This window comes from Psammomys obesus, unplaced genomic scaffold, assembly GCF_907164565.1.
Source record: "Psammomys obesus unplaced genomic scaffold, mPsaObe1.curated_primary_1811, whole genome shotgun sequence".
Taxonomy (NCBI): Eukaryota; Metazoa; Chordata; class Mammalia; order Rodentia; family Muridae; genus Psammomys; species Psammomys obesus.
In genome coordinates, this window is record NW_026590490.1 from 376121 (window position 1) to 395301 (window position 19181).

General features: G+C 43.4%; 1 protein-coding gene across 8 annotated transcripts in view; it reads left to right on the forward strand.

Annotated features, from left to right (window-relative positions):
• The window catches only part of Cdk5rap2 (CDK5 regulatory subunit associated protein 2), a 185793-nt gene that overhangs the window by 146557 nt on the left and 20055 nt on the right, over positions 1-19181 (forward strand). For all 8 annotated transcript variants that reach the window (XM_055607530.1, XM_055607533.1, XM_055607534.1 and 5 more), the window contains 7 exons: positions 3499-3547; positions 6227-6390; positions 10741-10860; positions 14182-14298; positions 16210-16399; positions 17284-17408; positions 18473-18721. In XM_055607530.1, the coding sequence (XP_055463505.1) occupies positions 3499-3547; positions 6227-6390; positions 10741-10860; positions 14182-14298; positions 16210-16399; positions 17284-17408; positions 18473-18721 (1014 nt within the window). The remainder of the gene's footprint in view (positions 1-3498; positions 3548-6226; positions 6391-10740; positions 10861-14181; positions 14299-16209; positions 16400-17283; positions 17409-18472; positions 18722-19181) is intronic.

Genomic DNA, 19181 nt, shown 5'->3' on the forward strand with positions numbered 1-19181 from the left:
GGGTTCTGACTCCTGTCACCATAGAATCACTTCCTCCATATGAAGTAGTTCTTGTTCCAAAGATGGAACACAGAAACCTGGCATGGTCATATAGGCTTATCATCCCAAGTGGTGTTGAAGAAAGAAGATCATGAGTTTGTGGCTAGCCGGTATACATAAAAAATCCTGCCTGTATATAATCACATATATATGAGCTGGGGAGAGAGAGAGAGAGAGAGAGAGAGAGAGAATGAGAATGGGAATGGAGGCAAAGCTCCCTCCATCCCTCCTCATCTAATTTTCCTTCTTGCTGAGGCTGTACTATGCTTATTTTCTCTAAAATTCTTCCGTTACCACCGTGCCCCTCATCACCACATCCTGTAACTGTCCCCTTGGAGGTGAGTGAGCTCACCAAAGGCAGACAGGACAACTCTGCATCCATTCTCATATCCTCGGTGTGTGCCAGGTTCCTGGAAAGAGCCTTGGTAGACAGGAAGGAAGAAGCATGAGGTTGAGTTGGAGATGCCAGGCACTTGGGTTTGAATGTGGGAGACAGTGTAGTATAGGTGAGGAGTTCTGTGCCAAAGAGGATTCTGAACAGCGGCAGGGGACAGACTAAGTCAGCCATTCAGAAGTCACTCATGTTGTGATCCTCTTGCTTGATGCACAAGGAAAGCTAGATTTTAGATTTTGTTGTTTCTTCATTTCTGTTTTAAAACATGATACCTCCTCACTGCTCAAGCTCAAGCTCACAGCTTTTGGGTTTGCCAGAGAGATGGGAGGAGTATTTTAATGACATGCATCCCAGGCTCCTGCAATAGCTGACAGATGGTCTCCTGCCACCTGTGTGGAGACAGTTTCCACGAAGAAACTCATTTTATCAGTTGTTACCATGTACTCATGAATCACACTAGTCATCTGTCAGTTTGCTTAGAAGGACCTTATTGTGATGAGGGAAATAGGTGTAATATGAACTACCCAAAAAGTGTTTTATTTAACAGGAGAACTTCCTTCTGTGGCCTTGGAGGCTAGTTCTTTCATGGGTTTAAAATGGGCTCATTTTCAGGAGACTCAGGATGCTTAATGTTATTCCAGACCAAAGACATGTGCATGAAGGCGGTGGCTCTCAATGCACAGTGATGCCCATGCAACAAGCTGCTACCTTCTGTTTGCCTGGCAGTACTTGGATAGCCTCTATCTGTTGGCAAGGCTGTTGGGTAGTGGCCTTCTTGAGGTTTGTGAAGTTGGAGGCTTTTCATCAATGGAAGGCTTGTGAACAGCCCCAATAACCATTAGGCAGGTCACCTAGCTTCGAAAGAAGAATCTAATTGGCACTGGGACTTTGAGATCTGATCCAGTCATTGTGACTTCCCTGTTTTAAGGAGGAAAGCAGAGGGCAGACATAGGGACTGGAGACTTGAGAGCATCTACCAGGCTGGTGGGCTGCCAAGCTCTAGAAGACAAAACATTACACTTGTATGGGAAAGATATGATATGACCAAGCAGGGACAGGCATAGAGCTTTGAGTACACCTGCCACAGTCCTGCCCCTTCCTGAACTGTAAAATGCAGTGAAGTGAGAGTAGAACACAGGGCCTTTGACTTAACACTTCCTGCTATAAAGTAGAGGTAAACTATGAGATTATAGTGAGGCCCAAGGCAGAGAATACATGTAAATGAATTGTATGCAGGGCCATGTTCCTCCTCACTGGGGCCATTTGTCTTTTTCCTGTGGGTGACAGTGTTGCACAGTGTCAGGTGTTTGGTGACCTGCTGGGGTGGAGATGGAGCCTGGCTGCCATGTAGACCTCCCTGTGAGAACCATAAGCAGAATCACAAGATATAAACCAAACATGCGTGCTCTGATGCCCTTATCCTCACCGGTGCTGTCTGGTGACTTTTTCTTTTGGGAGTTTAGAACTCTGTGGGTGCAATCTAATTATAGTCTCATTTTTTTTCAAGGCGGCAATAGAAGCGCTCCCCTCCCCCCTTTAGCCATGCATCAGCTTCTTCAAAGAATTCATCCTGGTCTGCAATTTCCAGAGTTTTGAAGTATTTTTAAAGTTGTTAGTTGCTTTGAAATCTGGGCCTTTGCATCCTTTCAAATGGTGACATGCAGGAACAGAGCACAGCGTCTTTTTTTCCAACAACATCCTGCGCTTTATTTTGTTTTCTTTTGTTGTTTCTGTTAGTCATTTCCCCTGCTGTCGGCAGTGGCCTTTTCAACTGTACTCAACTGCACTTTTCAATACTGCTTTCCCCACTAATCCCAGTTCTGAGAGTCTTTCCTGGGGAAATAATTTAAATGTTGATAAAGCCATGCACACAGATATATTTGTGTCACTTATTTACTGAGATGAACGTTTGGAGGTGACCTAAATACCCACTAGGGAACTGCAAGATCCAGTCCATGTGTCCCTGCCATAGGTTGTTAACATGGTCTTCACAGTGGAGGCTTCTGAAGCAGACTTCGTTGGAGGAATGCTTATAATAAAATGTGATGTGAAAAGATGCAGTCAGCATCATCTCTGCCCACGTGCATGGAATATAGAACAGAAGGCAGTTCAGGATGGTGCCTGCTGGTGGGGTGGGGGTGCTGGAAGGAGGCTTTATGATTCTTTCACCCACTATTCATAGTGAATGTATATTCTGCTAATGCCACAGGATCTTTATGTTGTTGTGTTCTATGTTAGTGGGATAGAACCTAGAACTTCACATATACTGTTCTGTATCACCAAGCTGGGTACTCTACCACTATGCTATGAGTTTAGTCCTCCTTTAATTTATATCTGTGTATGTGCATATTCATGTGTATATGCATGTGTTTGTGCGTGTCTCTCTCTCTCTCTCTCTCTCTCTCTCTCTCTCTGTGTATGTGTAAGGTGAGGTCTGCTGGAGTAGAGGGCAGAGGTTGATGTCACATTGAGGCAGGATCTTCCATTCAACTTGGGAATCAGTGATTTTTCTAGATTGCCTGTCTCTGTCTCTCCAATGCTGGGATTATAGGCATAAGCCACTGCATTAAAAAAAAAAAAAAAAAGTAGGTAGTAGGGATCAAAATCTGGTCCTCATGCTTATATGGCAAGTGCTTTACTGACTAAGCTGTCTCCCTAGCCCCAGTGGCCATTCTTATGCCTTGTTTATTTTGAAAGAGTCTTACTATTTTGCTTTAATTGGCTTGAATTTATAATCCTCCTGCTGCAGCTTCCTAAATATCTAGGATGATGGGCCTTTGCCAGTAGGCCCTGCTGTTATCTTTATTTTAGAGAGAAGAAGGAGCTACATCCAGAGACACCATTGTAGCTGCTTTCTATATTCTTTCCTGCCATCCGGAACCAGTGCCTGAGCTAATGTATGTGAGCTATGCACTGGCTAGTCCCACCCCCAAGGTCTGTGATTGTTTTCAGGAGCTTTAAAAGATGGGCCCATGTCTCAACAAATACATGAATAATAAAGTACTAGTGAACAGGTTTTGAAACCTCTTTTCATCCTCTGATTTTTTTTTTTTTTCTACTTTCAGGAAAATCAGCTGGAGTGGAACCATGTCCCCAGAGTGAATTGCTACAGAAGTGAGTATGTGGGTTTTGCTAAGAAAACCCCAGGACTAGGACTGTTCAGCTTTGTTTTTCCTGCCAGTTTTTGAATTTAACGTTATCTTTCTTTCTGTCACTGACTTTCCTGCTTCTTGTAAATAATACACCAATACCCACAGAACCAAAGGTGGCTACATAGCAACCAGAATCCACCACTGAGGGTGCAGCTTCTTACTGGGCTCAGGTGACTTGTGGTATTCTGTCAGTGTCTGGAAGCAGATCTTTCTGCAGGTACCTGAAGGTTCCACTGTCCTAAGCCTAGCACTTAGACACATGTCGGCTGATTTGTTTTTTTCCCTTTTTTCCACCTTCCACCATCCTTTTGCCCCATGCCTCCTTACTAGGCTCCTTATTCTCCTTACTATGTCTCTGCATAGCTATGTATCTGCCAGCTTCCTTGAGAGGTAGGAAAGCCATTCCACAAAGCAGCTGGGACAGAAATGACCATGGCCTTTGCCAACAGCCTATTTTTCTGTGTTTCAGGATTATTTATTCTTGTTATACTACTTGACGTAGTTACACAAGTCACTTAACTGTGTGGTATGTACTACTTTCCCATTTGGCTCACCCCTATCCAAAGAGAGCAGCATTGTCAACACCAACTAGTTTTTATCCTTGTTGATTCTGATGCCACAAGGTGAGCATTTTCACTCACACTTTAGTATGAGCCTATTTATCAAACGTGTGCACCTTCAGTTGAGTGGCAGAGCTAGGCCTGGAACCCAAGTCTGTCATGCTCCAGCACTAGGTTTTTGGTGCTGCCTTTTGAAGATAAGGATGGACCATGGATTGCATACTCCCTTTGCTTACCTCGTCAGCCAACTGATTGTGCTGAGGACTTGCACACTTCCGTCCAGTGCCTTTGGGGTCCTGGTAGTGAAGTGAAGAAATGGATAGTCTGGAATTTCATTGGTATCGCAGAGGCCACCAGCATCATTACAGAGAACAGGCAAGGAGGTGCCCCTCCTCACTGGAGGATGTTTTTTATCAAGGTTTCTATAGTCATAAAAGAAACATTCTTCCTTCTGCAGTATCACTAATGATCCCTGCTAGTTTAACCCATGTATCCGTCCTTACTTCACGTCCTGCTTACAACTATGGAGATGGAAAGGAAAACCTCTTTGAATGGGCCTGGTCCCAGCTAGACATGGGATCTGAAGGATCAAAGTGGTTGTGCTAGGACCTCCCTGGACTATGTGTATGGCTGATACAAAGGAGTCATGGCTAGAGGGGCAGGCTGGGCTCATTGAGTGGTGCACAGAAGCTATGTTAGGAATTCTTAGCCCAACACTCATCTGCAGGACTAATGGGAATCTTTGAAGTAGGGAAAGTAAGGATGAGACTTTTCAGACTTGCTCTTCTAGGAGATTGATTGGGAGGGAGGCAAGGAACTTGTTTCTGTCCTCTTCAGCCAGGGTGTCTCTCCTTTTCATCTCTGGCAGGTTTGCTGCTTTTCCTACTGCTTCACCATTTTCAACTGTAGGCTCAACACTTACAGGTCACTCCTGAGTTAATGAAATGGGTACCCTTGGCCTTCACTGTACATTTGCAAGGCAGCAGCAAGCCTGGCATCCATCACACTGGGCGCAGCAGCAGCACCAGTGTTTACCCGTTAATGGATGCACTGCAGCTTCACAGTCCTTTGCTCTTGTCTAAGTCCATGAATAATGAGACTGGCCACTGACGAGAAGAAATAGAAAAGCAAACAAACAAACAAAACGGGGAGTACCAAGAGCTTAAATTAAGGAGTTTATCTATAATGGAGATTCACATGGGCTCTTCATGGTGTTCAGGTGGTTTTTCCTTATAGCTTAGGTGGTCCTTGAAAAATATAGGGTATTAACCAGATGATTGCCAGAATGATGATACAGGAGCCTGCTGGGGGTGGAGATCACGAGAGCTTTGAGATTTTTAAGTCTAAGGCCATCTCATGGCTTTGGGATGGGCTCCCACTTTCTCCTGAGGCTGTGAAGCCAGATAGGTATAGGTCAGATCTGAGTGGTGCCATGTAGGAGCTTAAACAGCATCTGGCTCATGATGAGCCTTGGTTGCCTCAATTGTCAAGTGCAATCGTGCTTCCTTCCTCAAAGGCTGTCTGTGAGGACAAATAACAACCCAGAACCCTGGGACAGAGCAGCACTTGGTAAACGGGTGCCAATGACAAACGCTCTGTCTCACACTCTGCCCTAAAAACCATCCTGTGGGACAAGCATAGTTTCCTCCCTTTCTTTTCTTTCTTGGTTCCAGACTTAAGCCCATGGAGACCCTTCAGAATTTCACTGCTTAATATTAAGAGGAAACAAAATGGCTTACTGAAGTTGCATGGATGGCCAGTCACAAAGAGGAAGTATAATCCTAAGTGTTTAAACCTATGATGCAGCTTGGGTTCATAGTATGGGAAGTGACATTTCTTTTATAAATTAAAAAAATTAATTTCTTTGTATTTTTTGTGAATTTCATATTAGTACTATATATTTATATCATTGCTTCTTTCCTGCAATTCTTCCTATGCCCCTTCCCTTCTCAAATTCATGGTCTCTTACTCTTTACTTATAATTGTTACATATAAATGTGTTGTATATAAATTAATAAATACAGATACTGGATGATTTCAGCAGGCTGTATTTGGAAATGACCTATCTTTCAATCTTGAAGGTTAAGAACTGAGGAAGACAACTTTGCTTACCAACATCTCCTGCCTGAATCTCCTGAACCTTCTGCCTCACAGTCACTATCAGATGATAAAATGTCTGAGAAGTCCTTCCTGTCCCGAGACCAGAAGCCAGACAGCGAGACAGTGGCGAGCCATTTTCCTCAAGGTAAGGAAAGCTGCTCTAAGCAGCTTAGGCATAACCAGGCTGTCTTTTCCTGGTGAGCGGAATGGGATGATGTCTGACCATTTTGCCAGTGAGGGGAGAGCCAGTGAAGGCCACAGCTGCTCATGGAGGGAATTTATCACGGGAAGGGCCCATGGCGTTAAAAGTGTGTGTGGCAGTAGGTGGTTGCTTTTAAATAATGACTTACATGATTTACCATTTTGCTCTTCTCACAGGGTGGCTTGAAAGCACTGGGGTTGTATCACTGTAGTTAGTTGTCTTGTTTTGTTTTGTTTCTGCATATACTGAAGACAGGTCCTTTAAGGTGTGACTCTTGGCTGTGCAGTCAGGCCCTTTGTTTTGGTTCATTCAGGCTGCTTCAGCTGAATACTGGGGACTGCAGAGAGCACAAATCCATCCCTCACCATTCTGGTGTGTGAAAAGCAGAGGTCTGGATGCCTTGTAGGTGGTGTAGTTGAGTTCTAGTGAGGATCCTCTTCCCACTTGAATTCTGAAATAGAAGAAGGGAACTCTCTATGGTCTGTGCCTTAAGGACGTTAGTCCTATTTATGGCCATTGCATTCTTATGACCTAATGTCCTCCAGAGGCTCTACACCTGACACCATCACGCCTGTGCTAAGGACATCAGTGTAGGAATTTCAGAGACACAGATATTCTGCCTTGTTCTGCTTCTGGATGTGGAATGAATTGGCCAAACCAGTTTCCCAGGGACCTTCTCACAATCTCCTTTCAGTTTACAATTTCTATTTCTTTTGTTGGGGTAGGAAGTTGGACTTAGTGTTTCTCATTCCATAATTTCAAAGGACCATAAAGATAGAGCAGATGGATTTGGGCACCAAAATTTTCCACCAAAGGGATGAATAGGGAATATTTGTAGCTGTGCAGGGGTGTGTCCTCCTACAGTGCACAGCTCTGCTGTGAAGCACAAAGTACCTGTAGATGATGTACATGTTTCTCATGAGCTGTATTCACAGGAAGGCAGTGGTTTTGGAAAATAGCCTATGGTTTCAGACCTTTGGACCTCTCTCGATGGTCTCTGTTCCACTGCCTCTTCCAATGAGTTTTTTTTCTGAGGCACCACAGTGGATTCTGTAGTGCAAAATGGACACCAGCACTTCTTGCTAAAATTTCTTACTGACACTAAATTTCATAAGCCATTGCTTTCAAAAATATTTGAAGATTTTGGTTTAAACAACTAGGTTTCTTTAGAATGGAGAGGTCCCACCAATATGTCAGTGACTAGAGCTAAGCCTTTGGCTTCTCTGGACACTCAGGCCCATATCTTAGGCATAACTAGAATATGACATGAACATTCTTTTGTTTTTCCAAACAAAGTTTCTCCCAGGCTTTGCTGTCCTGGTCTTGCTGTGTAGACCAGGCTGGCCTTGAACAAAGATCCACCTGCCTCTGCCTCTGCCTCTGCCTCTGCCTCTGCCTCTGCCTCTGCCTCCTGAGTGCTGGGATTATAGGCATGTGCCACCATTCCCAGCGACATGCACATTCTCAATACAACTTGGGAACCAGCCAGATCTTCCAGTAGCCAATCACCTGAACCTTATTTCTTGGGGTTTCTAGAGGTGTCCCTCAGAGATTTTTGTGAATACTTGATTTCTATATCACTTCTGCTTGTGAGTTTTGCAATCATCCACTCTAATTAGGTTAGACCATAAATCATTTCCCTCCTTCTGTAATAAGTCTAGTGTGCCACTCAATCTCTCTCCAAGATTCTGAGACTGCTGCATCAGGTCTGGTTACATGAGTGGACCGTGCCTCATATGGAATGTGGTAGTTGTCATGACAAAGCCACTGTATCATGCAGAGGGAACATGATCCCCCCTTTCCTATGTGGTCTCAAACAGAGCTCTCTTCTGCCTCTCAGTGAAATTTGTTTTTAATATGGTAATAGATAAAAGATAAAATAGATAATGTGATTTTTCCGAATTTCCTAGAAGTTGAGGCCTTTCTGCTAGCTCTGTTCTGCAAGGCTTGTGCTGGGCTGCCAGTGCCCTTATGTGCATTACCAGCTCTTTTATTGAGTAGGACCCTTACTTTCTAGAGCTGTTTAGATACATCCACTGTTTTCTTTTTTTGGGTATGTTTTCCTTCTGCCTTTTTGTCTCTGGATCTGTTTTTCCTTTTGTCATGTTTGTAATCTGTATATAGAAAGATAATTTGGCATTTTTCTTTGCTCACTTAACATTCTATCATAGACTTTCTGACATGTTAGAAAATGTCACTTTTAGTGGCTTTTGACCTGTCCTTTGAATGGCTGAACCGTAGTTTTCCTTCAGTCCTAATGCTCAGCATTTAAGTCATTTCTAGTCTTGCAATTGTAAACAGTGCTGCAGGGGGTCTTGAGCACAAAGCCTGCCTCTTAATCGAGGACATTTTCTTAATATAGAATCTAAATTGGAACTGCTTGGCAGAAGACATACATTTTTTTTCTGTTTCTTTTTGTGTGTGCTGTAGGTTTTTATAGGATTTATGGGTTTTACGAGTTAACACTTACTGAGGAGTTTACTATTAAAACAGGTAGATCCTTTTCTCCCATTTTGGAAAGGCTGGTATAGTGTTTCTTTCTTCTCAGGATGGTTGGATAATTAATGTGTGGTGTCTAATTCCACCGGGAGTGTGTCCTCCAGCCCATGTGATAGTTCTCATTTCCGGCCATAGACTCCGTGAAAGATGGCTTATATGGAGCATCATCACCCCACAGCCAGCACCATGTAAACCAACAAGGAAGGTTGCCCAAACCAGTGAGCTCCTGGCCGACTCTGGGCTGACAGGCTTCTGAAAGAAGGTTGGCAGGGACCTAGAGGCTGGGCCGGGAGGGCCAGTGCTGGGCACACCAAGAGTGTGCACAGACAGCCTTTTCCACTATGCTGCAGTGGGAGGCAGACATTCCACCAAATGACTTGCCATACTTCTGGCATTAATGGGAGATAGCTGAAGGTCTGGGAATTAAGTCATCTCATAAACATTCAAATTCATGGCAAAATTACTATTTAATTAGGAAAAGATCTGTAACATTGTACTGCTTTTAAATGAAAGCCATTTTGGAGGAATTAAAACTGGGTCATAACATTAGTATAATGTTTTAAAACAAACATTACTAAGACATACTGAGTGTACCCTAATTGATGAATTAAAGACATTAGTTTTGCCTTTGGATACTTAATGTGATTATGTTTTAAACACTGACTCTGGAAATCCACCTCTAGAGTGAAACTGTGCTGCCTTCTTTCTCTGTTGAAGTCTGATTTGGCAGAGGAGTAAAAAATTCATACATGCTCGTCCTAGAGTTTTTATCTATTAAGTGATATGTTAAGGTGTCAAATGGAGATTTTGAAGAACCTGAAGTTTATCACCCTGAGGTAACTACAATTAATAATTCATTGTAATTGCTTCTTTGGTATATTTGTTTCTGCTCCTTTATGTTCATACATAGAAAGCTGTGGTTATGTTGTAACTAGTTTCGTATCTTTTGAAATTTGACATAATAACATAAAACATTTTCCATGGTAGTTATAGTTATTATAACATAATTTAATAGCTGTGTAATTCCCTACCATAGTGAATGGACCTTGGTTCAGTGAACAGTTTGAGCTGTTTCAATTTCCTGTCACATGTAATGCTCTGATGAATATTTTCATGCATTCTGGCAAATGCCTGTGAGCATCTCACATGAGCTCCTTAAGTAGAGTCCAGAAAGTAGGACTATTTGGGAAATGACATTGGAGAACTTTCTTAAACCTAATGATATAAATAGCCCCAGAAGGTCATACACATTTATATGCACACAGCAGGTGATCTCCAGAGTACACTTTTTATTATCTTTCTCACTAGCATTGTTTTAAGTCTTGAAACTAATGAGTGATAAATGAGTAACATATTCCTTGCCAAAAAAAAAAAAACTTGCCTTGAAAAAAATATCTGGATTCATTATGAAGGTAGTTTAATCAACTCTCAGGCAGTTCAAGCCGACTTGAAAGTGATCTGTTAATTTCACCATAAGGAAGATTTTAAATTAATATTTGATATTGAAAAGAATAAAAGGCTACATTAGGGTTAGCATTAAAATTGAATGGAGTATAATTTTTTGCGTGTGATGTAAAGTTGCTTCTTTATGGAGGGCTGCAGAGAGCCTTTATGGAGCCATGGCTATGGGCTGTGGGAAATAGCTTGGCCTCCCCAAGCTTGGGAAAGAATTACCAGCTGCTGACTATCTCAATACATCCTATACTGTTGAAATTTCAAGATCTCTGCATAATCTATACATTATTCAATTTGTTGGGGGCTTCAGACTTTAAATTTAAAATGTTCTTCCTACAGACTTACTAATGGAACACATACAGGAAATTCGAACTTTGAGAAAACATTTGGAAGAATCTATTAAAACAAACGAGAAGCTCCGGAAACAGCTGGAACGACATGGATCTGAGGCTGACCAAGGTGAGAAGGGGCCTTTCCCAGAGTAAGGATTGGAATTGGGTGGATTGCTGCGTTGTGCTGTGTTTGCCTAAAGATGCTCTCTGTGGACCAGGTGGGTTGGAGAAGTGGATTCTGAGTGGTCACTGGGTCTTCACTGTAGCTAGGGTATAGATAGGGATTCTAAAATAGAATAGAACCATATTTTACCTTCTCATTAATGGACCATAAATCATCAACATTTAGCAGTCTTCCATACCCTTCATGCCAGAGGTGGCCAGCAGAATTCCCACACAACAGTTTACTCTGAAGGGAATTGTCTTCCTTAAAAAACAAAATACCTGTTAGACACTCCACAAAATTTAAAAATTAATTGTTCCACTATGTACCTGTTAACCCCGTCCTCCCTTCTTTCCTCCTCACTTTTCTTGTCTTCTTCTATAGCTTCATTGTGTGAAGTCGGTTGGGTTGAGCTGGATGTGGATGTAGCTCTTCTGTTGATTGGTTTTGTGGCTTTGGGCAATTCACTCTAGGCTTCTTTCATGAAGCAGGGTATTAAATGAAGCAGTGTCATAAACAGAGCCCTGCTCAGCACTCATTAGATAAACAGTTGCTTTTGTCACTGTTGGTTTTGTTTTGCTATTTCCAATAGCATGGCTAATTTAACTTTCAATGCTCCACAGTGAGTGAGAACCCTGATGCCATTTTAGAGATAAGATCACTGAGTTCTAGAAAGGCAGTATTCATTGATAAAACTCAAGACTTGGACCCTGCTTCATTTCTCATTGCTCTCTTGTCCACACATAAGGCAGTTTCTGGAGTTCTGCGAGTGCTACAGTTTGAAAGAAGCTTCTACTCTTCCACTTGTCCCATGCATTCTTCATCCTGCTCCTTCACTCCTAGGGAATTTGATTAATCTGAGTTATTAGTTGTGTCAAATACAGGAAAGAAATACAGGCCAGGGCCCTTCATGTTCACTCTTGGTAGTGCCTGAGTTATATTCATTCTGTTTTACATTTTCCCCAGAAAATCCAATTATAGAATTATTTGGGGGTTCAAATGGCTACTGGCAACAATGGAGCCGGAGATTGCTCTGGAGAATAATTCTCTCTGACAGGGAAGTTTACAGAAAGGCATTCATAAAGTATTTACCCACATAGAAAGAAGTGCTGTTCTCACCATGTTGTCACAGTCTCTGAAAAGACAAAAAATAAAAGCAGTCCTGCCTCCCCCTGATGTGAAATGTTCATCTTGGGGGTAAGTCTGAAAAAGGACTGCCTACAATGTGGAGGGGGGAGGTTTTCAAAACCTGTTATCTCATACCTTAGAGCAGTTCTAGCTTACTGCCAGTTGTCTGGAGTTATTGCAAAGGAAAGAGGTATTCAAAGAAAGGTCTGGATTCATGGCATCCTGGTGTACCTCGCCACATTAGGTTTAATGATTCTGGCCTGTTTTATGGCCTATTGCTTATTTATTTTCAAGTAACTACCCCAGCATTGATCAGTGTAGATGTTAGGATTTCTGCTGCTTACTCTGATTAGTCTTTGGTTTTCTCTTGTGGCCTCATTCACCATTCATCTAGATACTAATGGATAATAACCACAGAACAACAGCATAGGCATTTTTAATATGCTAACCAAGACTTGGGAACAGTTATTCAACTTGCCTGATGCCTTGCAATTATTAGGAAGGAAGAGATAGACCAGAAACTCTGACATGATCCCAGAGTTCAATGGGATGAGTAGGAGAAGATGGTGAAAAGAGACATTTGTGAATAAAAATTAATCTGACTTCCATTTTTGCATGACTCACTTGCTAAAGAAAAAAAGTTTTTGTAGAGTAGGAAAAATATTTCTAGGAGAGCTAACTGTACCTTTTTTACAAGGGATGTGGACACCACAGGTACCTGTTTGCATTCCAGGATGCTTTTCAGCTACAGATAACTGAAAAGAAATGTGACAAGAGAACAGTGAAAACATGGGTGTTTGCTTATACTTCCCATTGTTTGCAAGAACCCCAGAGGCAGATAGCTCCGAGGCAGGGTTGTGCTGATGTCCATTGTGACTGCTGAGTATCAGCATCCCATCCTCCCCAGACAGTATCCAAAGCATGGGACGGAAGAGCCTGGGCTTCTCTCTTCTCCAGTGGAGAATTTTCTTGAGGTTCTCAGCAGACTTCACTTAGGTCTCACTGGTTGCTGGAGACCCTTTATCATGTTCTCACCTGCTGGCTGGGACCACAGAGATCTGGCATTTTGCTGTGGTGTAGTAAGGGAACTGAAACAGTATAGAAACCAGGAGGAAGCATCTGCAGGCCACATGGAGAAGACTTGCTTGTAGGCACCTATAGTACCAGCTGTGAATAGAATGCCATAATGGTGCAGACGAGAAAGCTGGGCAGAGGGGAGTGCTGAGGTTGAGAGGCCAAGGGGTGTCCAGCAAGAGGCATCTTTTAGGTTGATTGAAATAAAGCAGTAAAATTTCAGTAGATGGACAACAGCTTGTATAGATAAGGATGAAGCCTCCCGTCTATATAATTCTAGATCCTAATCTCTGCAAGGTACACTCAGAAAAGGTACCTTAACCCAGGAATTGAAGAGTATGATTTTGGCATGGAAAAAGGTATGAAGAGCACCAAGTCACCCAGTTACTTGCATTTTCTGGGCACTGGGGTCTGAGTGGAGAGAGAATGTAGTGTGCTGTGGCACTGGAGCAGAACCATGGAAGGTCTTGAATTTGAGAGTGAGAAGCTAGATCTTTTGTTTCAATTGATCATCTTTTGCAGTGGCAGAGCACCAGATATTTTTCAGCCTAAAATAACCATGAAAGATCATGCCTGAGATGATAACCTTATTGGTAAAACAGCAGGGAAAGGAAGCCAGACAGGCGCTAAGCCTAGATGATGAAAGAGAAGTTGTCTCAGTGTAAGGCATTCTGGGAAAGGATCAGCAGCTCTGATTGCCTGCTTAGAGTACGAAGGGGAGTTTAGGATAGCTTCCAGGTGCGCACCTGGGTGAGAAGGTGCCGTGCTGTCTCCTAAGATAGGGACAGAGCTGCTGACAAGGTCCAGGCCACGATGGTTGCCACTGTCATCTCTTACCCTGCTGTGCTTCAGCTCTCAGCTTTGTTTCTATTTGGAGCAGTTGAGATATGGAGTTCTCCTCTTGCCTCCTCCTTAAGCTCACTGTCCTTGCCCTTTAGGTTCTGGCTGTATGTTTCATGGTTCATGGGGCTGGTTTTCATTGCATGCTATATTTCTTCATTGTTTAAATGTGTTTCTTAGGAAGGTTCATCCATCCTGCCTGGAGGCTGTCTATAAATCACAGTTCATATGTGCTTTGTACAGGTTCCACAAATGTTTCTGCTTATGGCTCAGAACTGCATAGCTCTCTGACATCAGAGATACATTTCCTGAGGAAGCAGAACGAGGCCCTCAGTATGATGCTTGAGAAAGGATCCAAAGGTAAACAATCAGTGGTCACCTGCAGCCTGAACCCCAAAGCCCTGATTCAAAGGATTACCAGCGCTGACATCTAGATTCTAATGTGGTAGCTCTGATAGCTTTCTACCTTTAAGTGCACATCAGTCCTATGGGGTAAGGGGAAGGCAGTGTTCCTGTTTTATAGCTTAGAAAATGGACACAGAGGGGTTAATGCCTCACGTAGCTATTTTGACAACTAGAGTATAAGCCTCCAGCACAGTGTTTCTACTGAGGCCTCAATACATATTACCGTATTTTCTCATCTCATCATCTCTTAGGAAGAGAGAAGCACTGGAAATTTAATACTGCCAACTCTGGAGATTTTTCTCCTACTAGTGAAGTTTATCTAGCATTCCTTATAAAGATCCTTCTCTTAAGTCCTTCTCTTGGAGGTTAGCTACTAGAGAGCTTTCACTTAATTTATTGTTCATACTTAGAATGATTCTAGAGTGAGGAATTAGTAGCCCTGTATCTCAACTAAGAATTCACAGCCTAAGCAACTGCCCTGCTGTGGTCATAGTCAGGTGCTACAGTTGGAATGTGGGCCAGTTTATTTCACAGTCCTAGGGGATATGGATATTGATTTTGCCTTATGAGTCAAAATTTGGGCTTATGCCGTTCATTCATTCATTCATTCATTCATCCAGCAACCTTTTTCTATCCTGTCCTACAGGGGATCTGAAAAGACTGATAAAGAAATAAATGAGCCTTTGTATTGTATATCAGAAGATTGTAGTCTAATGGGTGAGCTGGACATACCTATAGCAAGCAGGACTGGGGCCTGCTGTGATACAGGCAGGCCAGAGAGTGGTAGACCCTCAGCTCACAGACACTATTTTTCAAGGGTCAAGTCTGGACAGGAAAGGAAAGATTATCCAAGGTGCCTCAGGATCAGTGTTGGAGAGCAGACAAGGCCCAGGTTAGAGGTGAGGGTAGTGTGGATGACCAATCAGGAATGATATGGCTGTGCTGATGTTATATGGACCAACAGGAGCCCCTTGGAAATAGTTGAATCATGGTTAAGAGTAGATTTACACCAGGCATGGTAGTGCATGCCTTTAATCCCAGCACTTACAGAGGCAGAGGCAAGCTGATCTCTGAGTTTGAGGCCAGCCTGGTCTACAGAGTGAGTAGATTCACATCCAGGCTGTGCCCCTTCCAGTCTATATGGATACATGGAAGCCTTGACCATTCATTTGTATCTGGAAGATGGGGAAATTCACAGTACCTGCCTTATCAGTATGCTGCGAAGATGCAGGGCATTGAGACACGTGAGGGCTTACGATAGCACTATACCATTAGTGCCGGGGCGTGCTACCACTACCACTTCTGTTCTCACTTGGTGCCTCCAAGGCCTCACCCCATCCCAGGGGAGAAAGCTGAGGTACCGAGGAGTGAAGAGCTTCACTTAAGATCATTGTCAGCAAGTGGAGAAGTCACAGAAGAAATCAGTCTCTCCACCTTTTATTCACTGCTTGTGGCCTGTTTCCTGAGCTTCCAGGAGTATTTTATTCCTCTGGAGAGTTCATGGCCTCCTCTAGGGTCTTCTCTGCAAGAAGCTTGCTTCTGTCCATACTCACACATCTGGGTCCCTGCCTATTGCGCTACCCATTGTGTATACTCTCTAGGGCAAAGTAATGAGTTTTTCAAGGCCCATTATGTAACAGAAAGTTAAACAGGCCCCTTTCATTTCAGTGATGTTTAATCTGTAGCCTTGATGTTGACAGATTTATCGGCCTAAAATGCATGAGATAATTGGAATGTCAGAGCCATAAATGCCAGATTAAATCTCATTCTTTTCTGTATTCTTGGAGTGCTTGAGCTGAAGTATTGTACCAGTGTAATAATGTTGGAAAAAACAAATCGTATCCCTTCTCATTTTGGTATTTGCAGATAAACAGAAAGAGAATGAAAAATTACAGGAATGCCTGTCCAGGAAGGTTGCAGGTCTTGAGCACCTTCAGCTAGAGTACGCCAGTGTAAGGGAAGAAAATGAAAGGTTACAGAGAGACATCAATGAAAAGGAGAGACTCAACCAACAGCTGACTCAGGAGGTCTGCAGCACTCACCAGGAGCTGAGCAGGTGGGCTTGACTCAGCTGTCCCTGCTGGCCTACTATGCCTGTGGAAGTGATCATGGCAGTAGACACACTGGCTCCAGCCCTAGTGTGCAGAAACAAGCACTGTCAGCTGGGCATGAAATGTGGGGCATGGTCCTCTAAAGGAGGAGGAGAATGATGGGGCTGGATGTTGTTTTCTCCTAGGGTAGTCAAGGATTTTCTGAAAATACTCCTTTTGAGTACACAGTGAGCATAGAGAGCTAAAACTATCTGGAGATGGCCATGTTTGGCAGAAGGCACGTAGGCCCTAAGACAGAGTTGCTATGGTGATCAGAGAGGGTGCTATACCTGACTATAGTAGGAGCTGAGGCCACAGAAGGGTGAATGCTAAATTTTTTGGGCCCCCAGCCACATGAAGATTCCAATTTTGCTCCAAATGACATAGGTCACTGGGAGACTCTCAGTGAGCTGGGAAGACGTGAATCTGTCCACTCCTCCTCTTAGACCCTGCCTTGTTCCATTTGTCAACACACAGGACTGCCTCTGCTGTCTGACCGACCACCCTCAACTTCCCTGCCTGCATGCACTATCCGACATCTTTAGCTGGAGGTCCTGTCTCTTCTCCAGCTCTGTATCTCTGGAAAGAGACAGCCTTTCTGATTCCATTCCTTAGGTATCTCACAGGAATTGGAAGACGACTTCCTTAAAAATGTCCATGAAGCTAACTTGAAAGAAGGCCTATTAAGTGTGAGACGTAGGGAGCTGGGGGCTGTGATGGACCTTTTAACTGCATGTCTCAGCATATTTTGTCCATACTCTGGCTAAGATGTTCTGGCTTGCCCTGTGGGAACTGGATAAACCTCCTTTTGAGAGAATTAACTCCTCCTCCCATGCTGGAACCGTTTCAGGGTGCAGGAAGAAATGAAATCAAGGCAGCAGCTGCTCTCACAGAAGGACAAGCTGCTTCAGTCTCTCCAAGTGGAGCTGAAGGTGTATGAGAAGCTGGATGAGGAACATGGGAAGCTACAGCGAGGTATTATGAGCTCACCCTAGCCATTGGGCAATGGGCATGGAAAGACACGGCTCTTACTTTTTTCTATACTCCACTAAACCCACACTGGCCCATAGGTAGACGAGGTGTATTTAGAAGGAACTCTTTGACCTACTCTTTGTTTTTGAGGTAGAGTCTTGCTATAAAGCACAGACTAGCCTTATACTCAAAAGCCTCCTGCTTTAGCCTTACAGGTATACATCACCATTCTTGGCTCTTGGCCAAGCTGAAGTCTGGAGTCTCACTCCCTTCATCTCAGTTTGTTCTGACTTTACCAGTAACTGCCTCTCTAAGTAGGTCTGTCAGCACCCACTGTGTGGGGCTCTGAAAATTAAATGAAGGCATTTATTAAAACATCCTAGTTTCATTCCTTGCACGTAGTAGGCATCCAGGAAGTAACTTATGTCATAGTTTTCCTGTCATTCGTCCAGCAGATATTTCCAGTGTCACCACATGCTGGCCACTGCTGAAATGCTTGCTAGCCTTAGTGCTCTCAGCTTCCAGAGAATGCAGATCAGAGTGCTTCAACTATGAGGTGCAATGTTTGAGAATCAATTTTGAGGCACAGTGGGGGGTTTTCTAAAACTAATTTTCCAGATGGTTTCTCCCTATTGAAAGTTTATCTAGAAAGGGCCATCTCACAGCTTTTGCTTCTTCTCAAGTTGCTTCTCTTGTTCTTGCTATTGTGCCTGCCTTTTTAATATACCGTAGCCCTTAAAATCGTCGCCTTTCATTCTATAATTCTGGTCCAAATAGATTTTATTACTACTAGACATAATTTCAGGGTTTGGTGTGCAATTTGCTAGGCTTTTATGGCCAGAAGTGAAATTAATTTCCAGCTCTTACTTAGCCTGTGGAATAGCAGCAATTAAGTCAGCCAATATTTTTGTTTTTAAAATCGAGTTGTTATTTTAAATTGTACCTAGTTCTTAGGAGGGGGCTAGATGGTGGGTGGTGGATAGTGGGTTGAAATGCCCTTGAGTACCTTTGATGACTGACCATTGATCCTCAGGGATATCAAGGCTTTCCTTTATATATGTCTGCAGGAGCCCGAGGTGAGTCATCTGGAGAAGGCTGGATGGGGCTGGATCCTTTCAGCAACCTGCGTAGCCTCCTGACCGAGATGCAGGCTCTTCGCAAGCAGTTAGAAAAGAGCATTCAGACTAACAGCACCCTGAGGAGCAAGCTGGAAGAGCAACTGTCACAGGGGTCAACGAAGGCCCAGGAAGGGGCCCTCACTCTGGCTCTTCAGGCCCTGTCTGTCACTGAGTGGTCACTTCAGCTGGACAAACATGGTAGGGAACTTGCCTCTTCTCACTTTGTGGAAGTGAGAATGGATCTGTGTGACATGTGAGCTTCTGACTAATGTTTTTCTGGCTTCTCTCATCTCAACATGGTAGCATACTCTCTGATTGACTGGACACTGGGTTCTCTAGAAGTGGAGTTTGAGCTTCCAGCAGTCCATGCTATCTTCATTCTTGCTCTACCCATCTGTTTAGTCCTACCCGTAGCTCACCAAGGCCAAAAGGCTTTTCATTTTCTTACCTTGGTTTTTGTGTTTGTTTTAGGTTTTTGATAGAGGGTTTCTTTGTATAGCTCTGGAGGCCTTGAAACTCGCTCTGTAGACCAGGCTAGCCTGTAACTCAGAGATCTTCCTGCTTCTGCCTCCCATTTCTGGGATTCAAGGTGTATACCACCATACCCAGCTCTTTTGTTGCCTTTAAATGAGATCCCATACTCCTTACTCTGGCTGTC